The sequence below is a fragment of the Danio aesculapii genome, chromosome 12 (assembly GCF_903798145.1).
Source record: "Danio aesculapii chromosome 12, fDanAes4.1, whole genome shotgun sequence".
Taxonomy (NCBI): Eukaryota; Metazoa; Chordata; class Actinopteri; order Cypriniformes; family Danionidae; genus Danio; species Danio aesculapii.
Window position 1 is genome coordinate 37392065 of NC_079446.1, and position 17477 is coordinate 37409541.

Sequence of the window (17477 nt, forward strand, 5' to 3'; positions counted from 1 at the left end):
ATAGTTAGGCAAGGACATCTCATGCAAGGGGTTCAACATATTTCATATAAAACTGTTAAAAAAAGATAAATACAATGGAATTCAAATGAATAATTACCATTTATGACATCAGAAATCCTTCCCAGCATATTAATAAGGTTGGTCATGTACCCCTTCTGTTGTTCAAAGGCTTTCAAGTCATCTTCTCTTTGACTGAGTAGATCTGACACACTGATTGAAACATTCATTTCTTTGTTGTTGTTCTTATCTAATGTCAAAATAAACACAACAGTAAATAAGTGTGTATCTAATAAGACCTCTATATATAGTAATGATAACAGAAACTCAGTGCATAAAACTTACACTGGTTGTAAAGCTGCTGAAATTGTGTCTTAAATTTAAAGATTGTCTTAAGATGGCCCAAGGGTATGCTTCCTTGGCATAGGGTCTGAATGAGACAACCCAAGAACGACTGACTGCCTGCAATTAATTGACTGGCACCATCTTCTAACTTCCACTCATTCCACTTGTCTGCAATGAAATATAACCCACGATATTAATAAACTGTTGCTGGGTACTGTATTTACATACAAGAAAGATAGTACAATTTTGTCCAAGTGTTTGTTTTAAACTATTCACTTTATTGTTAGATCAAAATTAAAACAATGGAACTTGTTATATCAAGTTACTATGTACCTTGAGACAAGAAGAAGTTGATCGCTGATTGTGGGTCAAGCAGACGACTTTCATGATCCTCTCCAAAGCAAGCTGCTGACTCCACTATAATGGAGGACAGGACTGGCCATGAAATGGTCTTGGAAAAAAGATGGGGCAAAAGGTATCCTTCCTTCTTTGCCTGGTAAAAGAAATAAAAACAGAACAAGATATACAAGCAATTACAAATATACCAATCTTTCTAAATTTGTAGTTATACTGTGCATACAACAATACTGCAAAACTGATCATTTCTTAAAGTGTAAAAAGGTGTTATTATGCAATACCTGACATTGGTTCTTAATGGCAGCCTCACACAACTCTTTAAAACAAGACTGAATGTTTGCATGACTATTATCAACAGCCTTGGCTGATGTGACCATGGCATACACAACAATCTTGTCAGTGTCAGAAATCTGAAAAACAAATGGATTATGTTGACATATAGAATTAAAATGTTTATGCTTATTTATGTACACTCACCGGCCACTTTATTAGGTACACCTGTCCAACTGCTCATTAACGCAGCAATTCAATGATTTTAGGCATGTAGACAAGGTCAAGACAATCTGCTGCAGTTCAAGCCGAACATTAGAATCGGGAAAAGGGTGAGTTAAGTGACTCTGAACGTGGCATGGTTGTTGTTGCCAGATGGGCTGGTCTGAGTATTTCAGAAACTGCTGATCTACTATGGTTTTTACGCACAATAATCTCTTGGGTTTACAGAGAATGGTTCGAAAAAGAGAAAACATCCAGTGAGCGGCAGTTCTGTGGGTGCAAATGCCTTGTTGATGCCAAAGGTCAGAGGAGAATGGCCAGACTGGTTTGAGATAATAGATAGGCAACAGCAACTCAAATAACCACTCGTTATAACCGAGGTATGCAGAAGAGCATCTCTGAATGAACAACATGTTGAACCTTGAGGCGGATGGGCTACAGCAGCAGAAGACCATACCGGGTGCCAGTCCTGTCAGATGAGAACAGGAAACTGAGGCTACAATTCACACAGGCTCACCAAAATTGGACAACAGAAGATTGGAAAAACGTTGCCTGGTCTCGATTTCTGCTGGGACATTTGGATGGTAGGGTCAGAATTTGGCATCAACAACATGAACGCATGGATCCATCCTGCTGGTTTGTATCAGTGGTTCAGGCTGGTGGTGGTGGTGTAATGGTGTGGGGGAGAGTTTCTTGGCATGCTTTGGGCCCATTAGCACCAATTGAGCATTGTTGTCAACACCACAGCCTACCTGAGAATTTTTGCTGACCATGTCCATCCTTTTATGACCACAGTTCTGAAGACAACAGGGGGTCCAACCCGGTACTAGTAAGGTGTACTTAATAAAGTGGCCAGTGAGTGTATATTTAGGTGTATATACAGTACCTGGGATACCCTCCGCCTCAGGTCCTGGTCTAATAAACCCTTCCATCTTTCAGTGACACCAGGAATTGAACTCTCAATCCCATACAAATCATTCCACAGCTGCAAAACACAAATTAATAAAACCACAAATTTCCATTATATAGATCCAGTCAATACCAAGTTCAAGGTCAGGATGTCTGATTAACATAGCACAAAAACACAGCAAACACCTCAAATTAACACCTAAGTGCATGAATATGTGTCTGAATGAATTCAACAGTTTATCATGACCATTGGTATTTGCAGTTGATTTGCTTCAATAATATATTTATAAAAAGATTACCTCCATTTCTCGAGGGTAAGTAAATCCAGAGGTCTGCATCAGAGGTTTTAAGAAGAGCTCAAATCTCCATTTCCTGAAATCCTCTTGAATGTTGTTGAGTTTGGACAAAAGATCATTTTGATGTTGTTTCATTTGCTCTCCACCCTGCAAAATTAAATTATTTGTTCAAAAAGACAAAACACCACCCGTATATAACTATTAAGAATATGTTTATAATACACTACCTTTGAAAAATCATCATAAACAATTTCAGCCATTTTAAGGAGAAGCTGGAAAGAAAGCACTGTGACTTTGTATTGTGGGACAAGCCTAGCAGTCTTGCAAATGCTCTTGTGAACATTACAACAACACTGAAGGATTAATTCCAATGGCTTAGTGTTCATGATTCTGGTGATAAAAGAAATCCTTCATTAATACCTGCCCCATTTCAAATATTTAAGAAGAACATTAAGTTCAATGAATCTCACTATTAATGAAAATCTGTACCGTTCTCTGTCCTCCTCAATGCTCTTCAACAAGAGGTTCATGACCTTTCCTGTTACCTGCAATTCAAAAAACAAACGTGTTAGTATAATAATCTTCTTTCTGTGGCAAAGGCAACAACTGTTGCTCATGCTCCCAATTATGAATTTGTCCTTAATCAAATACCTCCAGGTTTCTTTCTGTGCGACTGGCCTCAGTGTTTTTTTCTGTCTCCATGATTCTGCACATCAGGCTTTGGATCAGAAGTTCAGGAAAGCAACCAGTCAATTGGAAAAACTCAGGCACATCCTCGAATGCCACCATGGAAAGCCAGCTTTTCAACAAATAAGGCTTGTCTTTGGTCAGTGACAAGTTATCTTTGATCAGCTGAAGGACCATCCTACACATTTTAAGAAAAACACACATTTTATATAAATTCATTTTCAAATAAAAATCTGCCCCTAAAATTATTCAAACAAACCTCCTTTTTTCTGGAAGTCCACGAATTCTCTCCCTAAAGTGTGTAAATTGTACATTTTCAAGCCCTGCCCATCTGTGTTCATTAATAGCCGAGCCAGGATCTGACTTTGTTGCTGGCTTTCTCAATACATGAAGGGCAGGAACAAGTAACATCACTTCTGAGATTAGCTTCTTTGCACATTGATTCATCAGTCCTATCAAGGTGCTAAAAATAAAACATAATTAAGATGATTATTGTGGTGTCTTTAAAGACATAACCATTCAACATTTAAGCAGCAATAGATATTAATTATCAAAGCCTTAGCATTCTACTGTGAATTAAAAGATGCATATAAAATCAATGATAAAAAAAAAAACATACAAGTCAGCTGAGACAGTTTGGGTTGATTGAATTTCTCCAAAAAAAGCTGTGCATTCAGAAACAACTTGGCAAAGTTTGCCCCAGTCCTTTGTGCTGAGATCGACACTACAGCCACAGCACACCTTGAACACTGATAGGGCTACTTCTAATGATCTGACCCCAGATGAGCTGTCTGAAATTTTCCCACCACAGTATTCTTGTAAAATCCAACTCAGTTTTTTAGCAATTAGTTCAGAGACCTAAAACAAAAAGAACACATATATAGTCCTTTTAATGTGTGGAAAACTCTTTTAAAAATGAAATTAAGCAACAGAATGCTCACTTACATTAATTTGAGATGGGGAGGGATGACCTGGAAATTTCAAACGTTCCATGACTGAGTGAAAACCTAATTTGTAATGGATTAGGTGTTCAATAAGTGTCTTGTTGTGTTCATCACTAAATAGCCCCCATTTTCGAAGCATTCTTTCCAGCAGGACATGAGCAGAGGTCTCCCAGTGTTTTCCCATTTCTATTTGACCATTCTGAAACCACCAGTTCTTCACCCTTTCTTTAAAAGGTCTTGAACTTGAACAAACATACCCTTCATATAGGTGCATTTCTTGAGAGGAAATATAATACAGATCAGGCACAATGTACAAAGAAGTAACAAAAAACAAACTTACAAATATAAATTTACACACAGTACCTTTTACTGTAATGTCATGGGGTATGTAAACATGTCTTAAGGCGGTTTCCGGAATGTAGTTATGTTGTTTCTTTACTGCATATGAATATTGTATTGGAACACCCCTTTCAATGCTTTCCCAAACTGAAAATGATGCTTCAATCAAATAGCCTTCTTGTTGTAGGCCCCTAAGCAACAAGGAATTACATGATGGTAGGTCATAGTTACTAAATATAGGCTATACTATAGAAAACATGTTATCTTTATAGATTAATAAGATACTTACCAAAAATGTGTAATTTGTAGTTCAAAGGATTTATTCCCATTAAGGAGAAACAGGGAGTCATGCTGTTTGTTAAATCTGAATTGTTTGTCCAGAACAGCATAAATGTAGAAAGTAAACATTGGCTGTTTGGCTGGGGCCCTCACTGGGGAAGGTTTTCTATTAAAAATAGAACATGTTTAAATACAAATTTAAGCAAATAGAAGTTATATATTGCAAACTTTGAGGACAAATTGTTGAGTTGAATTTATAATTTTGCAGACCTTCTTTTGCGATTGTCCTGATCCACTGCTGCCTGGTTCTTCTGATCCTTTGATTGTTCAGTGCTTTCTGTTGCTGCAGTTGCAGCAGCTTCTGCATATGATTTTGGCTCTTCTGGCTCTTTCTTTAGGTTTTCAACATTTTGTGAATTTCCTTCTGAATGATTTACACTTTTGTCTTTGCCTTTCTGATTATCTCCACCTTTTACTTTGTTTTCATTTGACAGTTTGGTGCTTTCTTCTGTCTCCTTTGCAGGTTCCCTCATTTCACTCACTTTTCGTTTCTTCCTCTCTACACTTTCCTCATTTTCCCCATCACTTTCATTTCCTTTTGTCCCTGGCTGCAAAGTATCCATCTCCATCTTATTATCTTCATGACTGAGTTGTGAAGGTTGCGACACTTCTGCTGTTTCTGCATTGCCATTGATCTCTGTTTGTGTTTGCTGTGACCCTTGACTGACAGTCTCTGTCTGAGTGTCTTTGTCCACCAACATACTTGAGCTGGTTTGAGTTTGAGCCTCTTTTCTGAGTGGCCCAGTTGTGCATATGATGTGCTGGCCATGGGCTCTGGATCTGGCCAGGCTTGGGTGACTATTATGCTTGCTTTTTGATCGACTCCGTGAATGTGTTCTGGATGAAGATGTGCTACCTTTTCTTTTTTGGGGCCCCTTTTTCTGTGATCTGGAAGAAGATATGCTGCCATCTCTTTTTTGAGCCCTCTCCTTCAGTGTTGTGGACGATGATGTGCTGCAATCTCTTTTTTGAGCCCCCTCCTTCTGTGTTGTGGATGATGATGTGCTCCCATCACTTTGTTGGCCCCCCTCCTTCTGTGTTGTGAATGGAGATGTGCTGCCATCTGTTTTTTGTGCCTCCTTCTTCTGTGCCAATGGCTTCCTTTTATTGCCTCTCTTTCTCTTCCTTGTCATTTTCTACCTTATCAAAGCTTTTGTCTTCCTGGTTGGTGTGAAAAAGATTCAAAAGTCAAATTGTCAGAAATAAAACTTTATAAATATGTAGGCTATTGTATGTTACAAATATAAACGTATGTAAAAATTTGATGCATTTTGATGACAGTTTACTGCGGTTTTACAACATAATCCCTAATCAGAAGTGAGGAGGGCGCTGCTATTAGCAGTATTGCTTTCAAAATTGTTCAACCTATGTGATATAAATTCTATTGTTTTGCAGAAACTACTACAGTTAAAATATGGTAAAGTGTGGTAAATTTTCAGAAGTAATCACCGAACATATAATCTCCTCCTATGACAGTATCAAATTCATTGCAATATGTTGCTTTTCAGTATTCAAGTATTCTCCTCACCAACAATTTCATATTGACTTCTCTAAATCAGAAATGACTGTAAGGCATGTTGTATAGAAACTTTAAACACAATATCAAAAATCTGCTTATGAATGCGTATGTAGCCCATTTACAAAGACGAATGTTAAGAGCGTTTACAACAAATAGATTAACTATAAGGTTATTATGACGTACCTGTATTGATCTTTGACATGCAAAACGATGACAGATAGATGTTTTGGAGAGTCTCTCTTGCTGAATAGTCATCACTCCTGTCTGCAAACTGAACAATTTCCTTCAGTCCCTCATCTTCGCCTTTTTATCGAATTCGCTACTTCAGTTTCAGTTTCGTTTCACCAGCTAGTTTCTACACTGGCCCTTCCCTCATTTCAACCAAGGAAACCTTGACTCGAGAATATTAAAAGGATCCATGTTGACGTTGCTCGGATATCGTCAAACTAGATGCGAAAATAATAATACGTTAAACTGTATTGTGCATCAAACATTCGCATAACTCAATGTTTAAAGCAGTAGTTTCAAAAGAGTCAAGATGGTGCGGTTTCATGCTTATTTCATGCTGAAATAAGTTTTAATAGCTCGTTTTCTCGTCTGCAAAACGTGTTAACATCCACAAACAAGAAACTTTCATTTCATAAGAAATATTGGCATCACGTGGCAGGTAACAAGTATTTCGTGCCAAATGTGTACACCTGTAGCAAGTAGATTTACTTTTAATGTTTTTAATGTGGTTGATTTATGCAGTAATGCATGCATGAATGTTATGATATGGGTTTTAAAGTGAAAACCAACACAAATCTTTATTTATCTGTTTTCAGGTGAAATGAGTTTCAATAAATGCTTAAAAAGTTTAAAGCAGACTTTCCTATTTCAATTTTAATGTTTAAGGTTTTCAAACTGCATCTACAGAGTTGGTGGTTGGTATACAATTTATTGGTATACAAATGATAAAGCTAAAATTATGTCCTTTGGAAAAAAATACATATTTAAAAAGGTGGTGTGGGATAGAAAGGACAAACGACTTTGGTGCCTATTTCAATTAACTTTAGATAGAAACATGTAAAACTTTATTTGCAAATGAAAGCGGCTCCTTTTTTGGCATGTTTAGAAGAAGTGTTATTCATGGATGCCTCCACACACTGTTTTCCTGCAGGAGACAAGAAACAAAATGCAGTTTGTTTAGTATATTAATGATAATTACTGACATATGGATTCTTGTGGAATGCAAGTGCATTATGACAGTGATTAAGCATGAAACCCATCCATGCTAAAAGGAAAAACAACAAAAATTGGTTTAGATTTGCATACAGATACAGTAACATCCGTTGTCCCCACACCTTTTTTTATTTCTTCTCATCCTGTATTTTCTTCTTCTCCGCATCAATAGTCTCAAAAAACTCAGTCTCTGTTTCGGCTAGCAGTTCCTGTAATTCTGCTCTTCCATCTTCATCCTCTTTAGGGTACTTCTGTTTCATTTGATTCCTTTCTTTGTAAAAAGCTTCAAGAATCTTCTCTCTTTTAGTCTCACGTTCAAACATCTACAAAGAATGAAAAATCCACATAAAAAAATCAATGGTTCATTGTACATCAGAAGGACAAGTGGTTTACAATTATATCTCTTTTAAAAGAATAATTCACATGTTTAGCATTAACTCAAATTTCTTTTCAACAGCAATACTAAAATGTCCACCTCTGAGACAAGTCCCTTCTCATTACTCTGCAGGGTGCAGAGGTTTGGTGACATCTTCAGCAGCGTGACTGTTCCCAACTGAGAACCACAGCACATCAAAGGGCTGTCATTTTTTACACGGATGCTGTACAGAGTTTCGTCACAAACCTGTAAGAAAAAAAATCTTCATAAATAAAAAACGACTACACATTTAAGTCATTTAAGACATTTCAGGATGAAGAAACCATATAGGACTGACTTTGAGACTGAGAACTGGGTCCTTTTGTTTAAGCAATATGTCCCACACATCCAACGTGCCGTCCATCTTCACTGTAAAGAAGACAGCGGGTCTAACTGGACTCCAACAGCCATCTAACAGATGGCTTGTGTGGTATCTGTAAAAACAAATGAGAAATATTGGCTGTTCAAGTAGACGGAAGAAACCACTATCTATATCTGTAATGCTGGTCTCTTTTTACTACTAATATAATATAGTAATAAAATTGTATATTTATATTATAATTAATATAGTGTTGTGGTCTGAAAAAGATAGATCATGTGGAAAATGTGGCAAATGGCTGCCTTATAGGCTAATTAATACTATTAAAATACAGTTGATCCAAATAAACATCACACATGACATACTTTAGTTAGATAAATACTACTCTGTCATTCTTACTTGGTCGACATGATGGAAGACAATCTGATGTCCTCTGACCAGATGCGGGCCGTCCAGTCGGCCACAGTCAAGAAGTATTTTGGGAAGAAAGGGTTCCTCTGCACGGCGTAAACTGGGCCATGGTGACCGCTGTATGTGCAAACAATCGGCTCATCTGTGGTCTCTAACTTGCGATTACACAAGACCACAAGCCCCTGTTCTGTGCCCACTAAAAATTTGGGCTTGTGTAAACAAAAGCAAACAGTCATTACATTCTCAATGAGTATCCACAATGGAATTGTCCAAATCAAAATGAGACATGTCCTATTTTATTACCATAGTGTTGTCAAACTCCATTGAGAATGCACCCAATGCATTGTTAAGGTTTTTACTCTTAGCGGGGTCCAAAATGAGCTGCTTGGTGGGCTCACTCATATTACGAATGTCCCAGAACAGTACCTGATGTCAAACACACAATTCTTTGAATTTACAGTAATTAATATAAATTACTCTGAGGGTTTTGTTAATGTGGCTATTCAGTTCAAAAGATGCTGTGAAATACTGCAGGCTTAGTTAAGCATTTGTGAATTGTGAATGTACACAGACCTGACCATCTGTAGAAGCTGAAAAAGCTTCAGTGCCTATCTTTGACTGCAGCCAGATGACTTTGTAGACAGGATCTTTATGGCTATGTTCAATGGCGGACACCTGTACTGGTTGGCTGCCACTCCGTGTGTCCCAATAGCCTGAAAATAGAGTAAGTTATCTTACTAGAGGACAGTAAAGATGCAATTTCAGCATTTAGGATGTTTACAGTTAATGTCCAACAAACAGCAGACTGTACAATTTGTCAGGTACAGTGCATCCGGAAAGTAATCATAGCGCTTCACTTTTTCCACATTTTTTATGTTACAGCCTTATTCCAAAATGGATTAAATCAAGTTATTTCCTCAAAATTCTACACACAATACCCCATAATGACAATGTGAAATAAAGATTTTTTGAAATTGTTGTAAATTTTAAGTATTCACAGCCTTTGCCGTGAAGCTCTAAATTGAGCTCAGGTACATTCTGTTTCCACTGATCATTCTTGAGATGTTTCAGCAGCTTAATCGGAGTTCACCTGTGGTAAATTCAGTTGATTGGACATGATTTGAAAAGGCTACACCTGTCTATATAAGTTCCCAGGGTTGACAGTGCATGTCAAAGCAGAAACCAAGCATGAAGACAAAGGAATTAACTGTAGACCTCCGAGACAGGATTGTCTCAAGGCACAAGGCTAAGGAAGGTTACAGAAAAATTTCTGCTGCTCTGAAAGATCCAATGAGCACAGCAGTCTCCATCATCCGAAAGTGGAAGATTTTTGGAACCACCAGGATTCTTCCTTGAACTGGCCCGCCATCTAAGCTGAGTGATCGGGGGAGAAGGGCCTTAGTCAGGGAGGTAATCAATAACCCGATGGTCACTCTGTCTGAGCTCCAGAAATCTTCTGTGGAGAGAGCAGAACCTTACAGAAGGACAACCATCTGGGCAGCAATCCACCAATCAGGCCTGTACGGTAGAGTGGTCAGACGGAAGCCACTGAATCCTGAATGAAAACCTGCTTCAGAGTGTTCTTGACCTCAGACTGGGGCGACCGTTTATCTTCCAGTAGGACAATGACCCAAAGCATACTGCCAAAATATCAATGGAGTGGCTTTACAACAACTCTGTGAATGTCCTTGAGTGGCTCAGCCAGAGCCCAGACCTAAATCCTATTGAACATCTCGGTAGAGATCTGAAAATGGCTGTACACCGTCGCTACCCATCCGATAGAGCTTGAGAGGTACTGCAAAGAGGAATGGGCAAAAATTCCCAAAGACAGGTGTGCCACGCTTGTGGCATCATATTCAAAAAGACTTGAGGCTGTAATTGCTACCAAAGGTGCATCAACAAAGTATTAAGAAAAGGCTGTGAATACTTATGTATGTGATTTTTCTGCTTTTTTATTTTTAATAAATTTGCAACAATTAAAAAATATATATTTTTTTCACATTATCATTGTGCGGTATTGTGTGTAGAATTTTGAGGAAATAAATTAATTTAATCCATTTTGGAATAAGACTGTAACAATAAAAAAAAATGTGGAAAAAAGTGAAGCGCTATGAATACTTTCCGGATGCACTGTATATTTAAAAAAACACATTTAGCTTATATATTCATTCTTACGCCATTCAAATTGATAATAAAAACCCACCAATCTGTCCATTGTAGCTTCCCCCAATAAGGATGCTAATATTTTTGAGGTTGTACTCTAGACAAACAAGCGGAGACACAGATTTCAGGGTCATCTCTGGCTTTTTGTTGTTTTCTGTAATTGAGAAAACAAAATTCATTCATTTTTAAACAACACACTAATGTAACTTCTGGAAAGTTCAGACATCAATATTTGCAGATGGTGGTCTACAGATTTGCTGTGTTTTATTACATTTTCATCTGTATGTTGATTAAATAAATATGACAGCTTGAGAAGTGACGTACCAATGTTCCATATATAGGAGTCAGAGCTCATGTTTTTGGATGCTCTCTGAAATTCCACACAAGAGTAGGCCACAGCTAGTTTATGATTATCAACCGGGTGCCAGGACAAGCTGGTGGCTGCACGCTTCTCTTTTTTGGGGTCTCTATGAAAAAAATCACACTCCGAAAAGTCTACCATCCATCTATCTATCTATCCAGACACCCAAGTCAAATCACTTACAAATCCAATCCAAGTCATCCTATTGTGCTTTAATGTGTGTGCTTACCTGAGCACATTTATGATCCTTGCTGATGCCATGTCCTCCCTTTTGACCACCACTCTGTTATCTTTAAAATAAACTTGGGACTTTTCAAGGACTTTCTGCTTGTAATTTTCCACAGCCTGTAGTAGACAGGAAGGAAAGTCTCAGACAGAATGGCATTCACTTCATGATTCACTCATCAAGTAATTTATGAGCAGTTTTGATAAAGATACTGTAAAAGCTGAAACTACATTAATTCCTTCATCTTCTAAAATTAAATATTTGTCATTATTTTACACTTATGCTGTTCTTAGGCGACACAGTGGCTCAGTGGTTAGCACTGTCGCCTCACAGCAAGAGGGTTGCTGATTCGAGTCCTGGCTGGGCTGGTTGGCATTTCTGTGTGGAGTTTGCATTTTCTCCATGTGTTGGTGTGGGTTTCCTCTGGTTTCCCCCACAGTCCAAAGACATGTGCTATAGGTGAATTTAATAAACTAAATTGACCACAGTGAATGAGTGTGTGTTTGTGTGTGAATGCGAGAGTGTACAGGTGTTTCCCAGTACAAAGTTGTGAACCGGAAGATGACTTTTATTTCAGTTTGATGAAATATTTCGGAAACGGAATACAAAGTAGGGGGTGGGGGTTTATTTTTAAGTTCTTCCTATCATCTTTCATTTGCTGCAAACTAACGCTTAGAGAGGTGTGTCTAAGCATATTTTACCCAAGCAGTCAAACTGACATCATCATAGAAATTCAAAGCAAATGATCAGATTTTGATTAAAGATCACCAAAACTTGCACAAATTTATTTTTTCATCTTAAGACTAACAATGTGTGCAAGGAAAAAAAACAGGCAATTTTGACTTCACACAGACTTTAAGGACAATTGTTTTTAAGGTGTTTTCACTCACAGAAACAGTCTCCATAACTGTGTGTTGATAAGACTCATCCTTCTGCACTTTCTTTCTGTAGCGTAGAGTCAGCTCATCATTGTCAGCACTGATTGTTTCTGGCCAACCCCCTTCCACATGGTTCATTCCGTGTGAGACTTGTTCTGTGTGTAATGGAGTCACCTGAACAGGTCAAACAGACATTTAAACAAATATGTCTAGAGCATGTCTTGGATAAATTATTATAGTTCATTTTTATTTTCTTATAGTTTATTTTAGTATCTTACTGCCAATTGTTATTTTCCAGTAATTTTTTTTTTGAGGAATACTTGCATATTTTATAAGAAAACATAATAAAATTACTGATCAGGAAAGTAATTTTGCATTTAAGAGTAACTAAAAGCTCCCTCAACTTTTTTTGATTCTTACCTCATGCAGTGACCAAAACTTGGAGAACTGTGTGCCTACATGACAAGTTCCTATGTCTATGTATTCAGAGGCCAGTGAAGGATCAGGTGGGATGTCCTCATGTACCACAGTGCTTTCTGAAAACTTACACCAGCGGCCCGACTCAATTTTCTGTTGATACTTCATCTCCATTTTGAAACCTAAAGGAGAAAATATGTTTGGGGACATACTTAATGAGCACTTAGTGCGTGGCACATTAGTTGCACTCATGTTTGCTTGTCAAGTTCATTCTAATTGGTAATCAATCTAAGTTTTTCTTCATCAATTTCCATGTCTTTGTTGACTATCTTACAGCATAGGCCTATTTCTTATTTTGATGAAAGGGAAATCAATTTTAAAATGTTTGTTGACCTCCTCACATCTAAGTCGTTCTAGGTCATACTGGGCAATGGCAAACATCCTGTTCTTTTCATGCAGGTTTTTAAAATTCAATTTTTAATGTAATATTTACTTTTATTTCATAACAAGAATGACCCACAAAACAACACTGACAAACTGACTGCAGTTTGAGAAACACCGCCACTAGAGACTAAATCACAAAATCATAAACAACGAAATCTGACGATAAAGCTAAAGCTAATACCTACCTGAAACTCGTCCTGTTTTAATCCCTCTGATAACAAGTATATAATCGGGATCTTTTGTACAATCTTAGGATTAAATTCTAAAAGCCTGCCGTTGACTTACCTTGCAGATTACGCAGATGTCAAAATATAACCGACATTGTCAACGTCATTGTAAACATACAAAACCATCGCTACAACTGTTTTGAGATAATACTATTAATAAGTCTTTGTGTTGGCCAAAGAGTTTGTTTTTAGCTTTGTTATGTTATATACTGACGACTATATGTGTCCAAAGAATTTCAGTATTTTTGTTTTGAACTCCCAGAATGATTATCTTATTAATATTAATTACACCACCCTGACTGTTTAGCGAGGTGGCTCTGCCTCTGGGCCAACTGAGGCGAACGTTTCACAACGTAATTAATATTCATTAGCTAAATGATTAAACCAGGGCTGCCCAAACTTTTTCGTATCAACGGCCAAAAACCAAATTTTATCGATAGCCTTGGGCCGAAGATAAATATACCATTTACTATTTTACATTAAAGTTGCCATAGGTCATTTCTTAATTAATTTAATAATATTAAAAATAAATACAAAACATACTTTGAATCGTATTACCATGTAGTTTAACTATTTTTTTTTTAATTATAACCTATTGCAATAAATCACATTTATGACAGTTCAATGCTGAATACACTAGTCAAGCAGAAGCTGCCTTTGCGTTGCCTAGTCTCTGCATTGTCCTCTATGCGTCTAATGTACATTTTCAACTAAATATGATTAATCATTTACTTTTAATTTCAAACATTTAATTTCAGAGAACTTTTTGGTAGCTTAACACTAAAACAAACAAATAAAAGTTTACATTATGTATTAAATTAATTTTAAGAATAAACAGAAAAATGGACAAACAACAGAAAATAGAGAACAAATCACCTTTAATGGATGACGATTGAAAACACTGAAACATTAAAGCACTTGATAAACAGTATCCTAATAATCATAAAACAACGTAGGCTACAAATCTCATCCTGAAACTGTCTTTGTTTCAGGATCTTCATATAAGTAATCTTAAATTAATTGCAAAAACCTTTAATGCTTTTCTTTTTTTTTTTTTTTTTTTTTTTATGATGTTATTTTTACATTGTTCCGTATTGTACTGGACTTTTTGTCAATGTCACTTTTTGATTGATGTTGTATTTTATGTTTTATGTACAGTTATTCAACGATAAAAAAAATCTCATCATGTAGTTATGGAAGATGCAAGTTTTAAACTTGTAAATTATAAGATTTTTACTGTTAAAGAAACAGAAAAAAATAACAATGAACAAAAATGGAGAACAAACGACTTTGAGTAAAAGTCATTTGAAAACCATTAAACTTAATTTTAAAAAAGTAAAGTCCACTAAAGACGCTAAAGCTGGATCCTGACCAACAGTAGGCATACGTTCTAAAAGTCAAAGTAAGAGGCGTAAACAAATTTTATCCAAACCCATCATCATAATGTACAATAAATCTTGTCCTAGAACAGGCCTACACAATAAACTGTGCTAAACTTGTGTATTATCAGGTTTTTTAACTCTCCGCACCACCACCCTGCTCCTGCGTCCCTGTCTTGTTCCAGACTCCACTGGATTTGTGTCTCCTTCAGGATGTGCTCGAGGAGGTGAGTGACTCCTGCCGCTCCGAGCTTCATCCACAAACAACTCTATGCCCTCAAACTTAGTGGTCAGCTCTGCTAGCCTTTCTTTCAAGGAGTTAAATTCCTTGTAGAGGTCGTTTAGAGCTTCAGATAATGGCTGGATCCTGAAAAGACAGCATTAGAGTTCAGTCCTTTTGTATAATAATAATGTATGTGCAGAATAATCAAGATAAAAATAATAAATGTATCTCCTTATAGTCATGAAAAAAAGTCAGCTTTTGTTGAAATCTTATTTATTATACCTTCCATAGTCTGGTAACACGGTGTTGTGGTCATTCAGGAGAAGGTCTTTAACTTGGGTCATGATAGCATATTTCCAGTTATCCAAGACTAAGGTGAGATTGGCACATCCTCTTAAGTTCACTTTCTCAGCTGAAAAATGAGGAGGGAAATATCATATTTATTTTCAGTAAAAACCAAAACAGATGTTTATCGATTTACAATTATTAAATTCTAATATTTTATAATTGTATAAGTTTTTATACCCGTTTAGTCAAATAATAAAGTATATAACATTTAAGCAAAATATTAGCTTCTTTTTTATATATGCAATGTTTTACCTTTAGCTGTGACAAATATTATTCCAGAAAATCTTTTAAAATGTTGTATGATTGTTGCAAAGTTATTTTGTGAAACAAAGAAAAAAAAAAATCAGCGTTTTAATAAAAACAGAAAAATGTAAACAAATATTGCACCATAAAAAGCAATAATATACAGTATATATAAAATAGTTGACTTGAAAGTGAGAAAACATGTTAAATTTTTTAATTAAATGAACTTTTCGCTTAAAAAATAAGTAAACATAACAGTTCCAAGTTAAAACAGGTTTCAGCTTGAGGGATTCATTAAAATTTGTATTATTAAGTAAAGTAACTATATTTTTCACAGTTTTCAAGTTATTATCCTGTAACTTCGTTAGAAATAATTTTTTTTAATTATTGTGTTTCACAATATAATCATTAATTTAAAACAATTAGATTTCAAAATACATTACAGTAGTTTTTACTGTGCAACATTTTACTGTAAAATCTTTCAAAATGTTATATTACTGTAATATTAGTTATGGGAAATAATATACAAAAGCCAGCAAGGTATATCTTTCTAACAATATATCCTGTAAGATCCTTTTCCAAGTTCATTTCATTTCAACTCTAATTTGCAACAATCTGATAAATGCACTGACAGGAAAATAGCAGCATGCAGTATTTCACCTTCAGCTTTGTAGTCCCACTCTACAGTCTGCCTTGAGCTCTTCTGAGCAGCTCCCAGCACAAAAAATAACAGCAGGAGACAATTCATTCCTCTGTACAAACAATAAAATTCATACACGTTTATAAACATTTGGGATTATTTTTTCTAATATATATATATATATATATATATATATATATATATATATATATATATATATATATATATATATATATATATATATATATATATATATATATATATATATATATATATATATATATATATATATATCATTGCCACAAATGAGCTCCTACCTGTGATGGGTCTGAGAAAAACACTGAAATATCATAAAATAGCACCAAAATGTGTCTTTCAGCTTCTTATATATTACCATCCTCACTAAATCCCTCCCAGTTGTCAGGGTTGTGTCTGAAAGTGGAGTTATATTTCAGTGCTTTACTTATTGTCACATTTTCTTTTCTTAGACAAAAAAAAAAAAAAAAAAAACTTGCATAAATTAAGGACCCATCTGCTTTTCATAATGTAAAGTTGAAGGCAAAATTATGAACCCTGTTATTAAATTGTATTTTTTATTTGATCAAATATTCAAATCGTGTCGTTTAATGATTTTGTAAACACATTTTTAGCATAATTTAACTAAATTCTAAAAACTAATTTATTTAGTTTTGATGACTAAATAATGATTTTACTAGTTGTTTTGCAAGATACTAGAATTTTAGTAAAATAAAGTAGAATTAAAAAAAAAACATAACTAGGTTAATAAGGCAAGTTATCTCCAGAAAAAAATATTAATAATACACTGTAAAACCCAACAGTTAACTTTATCAAATGAAATGAGTATAGTTTACTCAAAATTTACCGAAAGTCAATTCTACTCATTTGAAAAGAGTTTTGAACTCAGTGTTGAACGTATTTAATTAAATAACTCATTACTTCAACTTAAATGAAGTAAGTTCACAGTTCTCATATAGATTAGCTTTTTAACTCAAATTGTTTGTAGCAATCAGTTTTCTCAAACAGTTTGAGTTGCCTTAACTTAATGAGTTTTACAGTACTCAGTTGGTTTGAGTTCTCTTCATTTATTGGGTTTTAATGTACTCAGATTGCCTCGTTTACTCAAATGGATTAAGTTCACATTACTCATTAGGACTACTTTTTGAACTTAGATGGTTTGTTGCATCCGGATTCCTCAAATGGCTTGAGTTACCATAATTTGGGCTTGCCCAAAAATACAGCCCTTCTAGTATGAAATAGCGACTGAAATAAAAAAAATAAAAAAAGATAACTGAAAAAGAATTGGACTACTCATTTATT

General features: G+C 35.6%; 2 protein-coding genes across 2 annotated transcripts in view; both read right to left on the bottom strand.

Annotated features, from left to right (window-relative positions):
* Positions 1 to 6495, bottom strand: part of rnf213b (ring finger protein 213b) — a 41669-nt gene extending 35174 nt beyond the window's left edge. The window contains 16 exon segments of the mRNA XM_056469215.1: positions 98 to 247; positions 343 to 510; positions 676 to 835; positions 981 to 1109; positions 2078 to 2176; positions 2400 to 2543; positions 2624 to 2786; positions 2886 to 2941; positions 3048 to 3261; positions 3343 to 3546; positions 3703 to 3941; positions 4029 to 4303; positions 4391 to 4557; positions 4656 to 4811; positions 4916 to 5866; positions 6408 to 6495. Of these exon segments, the coding sequence (XP_056325190.1) occupies positions 98 to 247; positions 343 to 510; positions 676 to 835; positions 981 to 1109; positions 2078 to 2176; positions 2400 to 2543; positions 2624 to 2786; positions 2886 to 2941; positions 3048 to 3261; positions 3343 to 3546; positions 3703 to 3941; positions 4029 to 4303; positions 4391 to 4557; positions 4656 to 4811; positions 4916 to 5838 (3247 nt within the window). The 5' untranslated portion in view covers positions 5839 to 5866; positions 6408 to 6495.
* A 704-nt stretch (positions 6496 to 7199) lies between these two features.
* Positions 7200 to 12845, bottom strand: dnai2a (dynein, axonemal, intermediate chain 2a). The gene is made up of 12 exons (XM_056469892.1): positions 12639 to 12845; positions 12231 to 12392; positions 11344 to 11459; positions 11078 to 11220; positions 10794 to 10907; positions 9164 to 9303; positions 8894 to 9016; positions 8579 to 8799; positions 8159 to 8294; positions 7921 to 8067; positions 7568 to 7768; positions 7200 to 7377 (listed from the first exon to the last, which is right to left on the bottom strand). The coding sequence occupies exons 1-11, from the start codon at positions 12843 to 12845 to the stop codon at positions 7574 to 7576; spliced, it is 1704 nt and encodes a 567-aa protein (XP_056325867.1). The 3' UTR covers positions 7200 to 7377; positions 7568 to 7573.
* Positions 12846 to 17477: the final 4632 nt, after the last annotated feature.

Excerpts from the sequence above, each read along its gene's own strand:
- dnai2a (XM_056469892.1), bottom strand. The coding sequence starts at position 12,845 with ATGTCCCCAAACATATTTTCTCCTTTAGGTTTCAAAATGGAGATGAAG. Across the intron at positions 9,304-10,793 it reads AAGCTACAATGGACAGATTG|GCTATTGGGACACACGGAGT; the intron begins GTGGGTTTTTAT and ends CTCTATTTTCAG. Across the intron at positions 8,800-8,893 it reads TGGAGTTTGACAACACTATG|CCCAAATTTTTAGTGGGCAC; the intron begins GTAATAAAATAG and ends TGTTTACACAAG.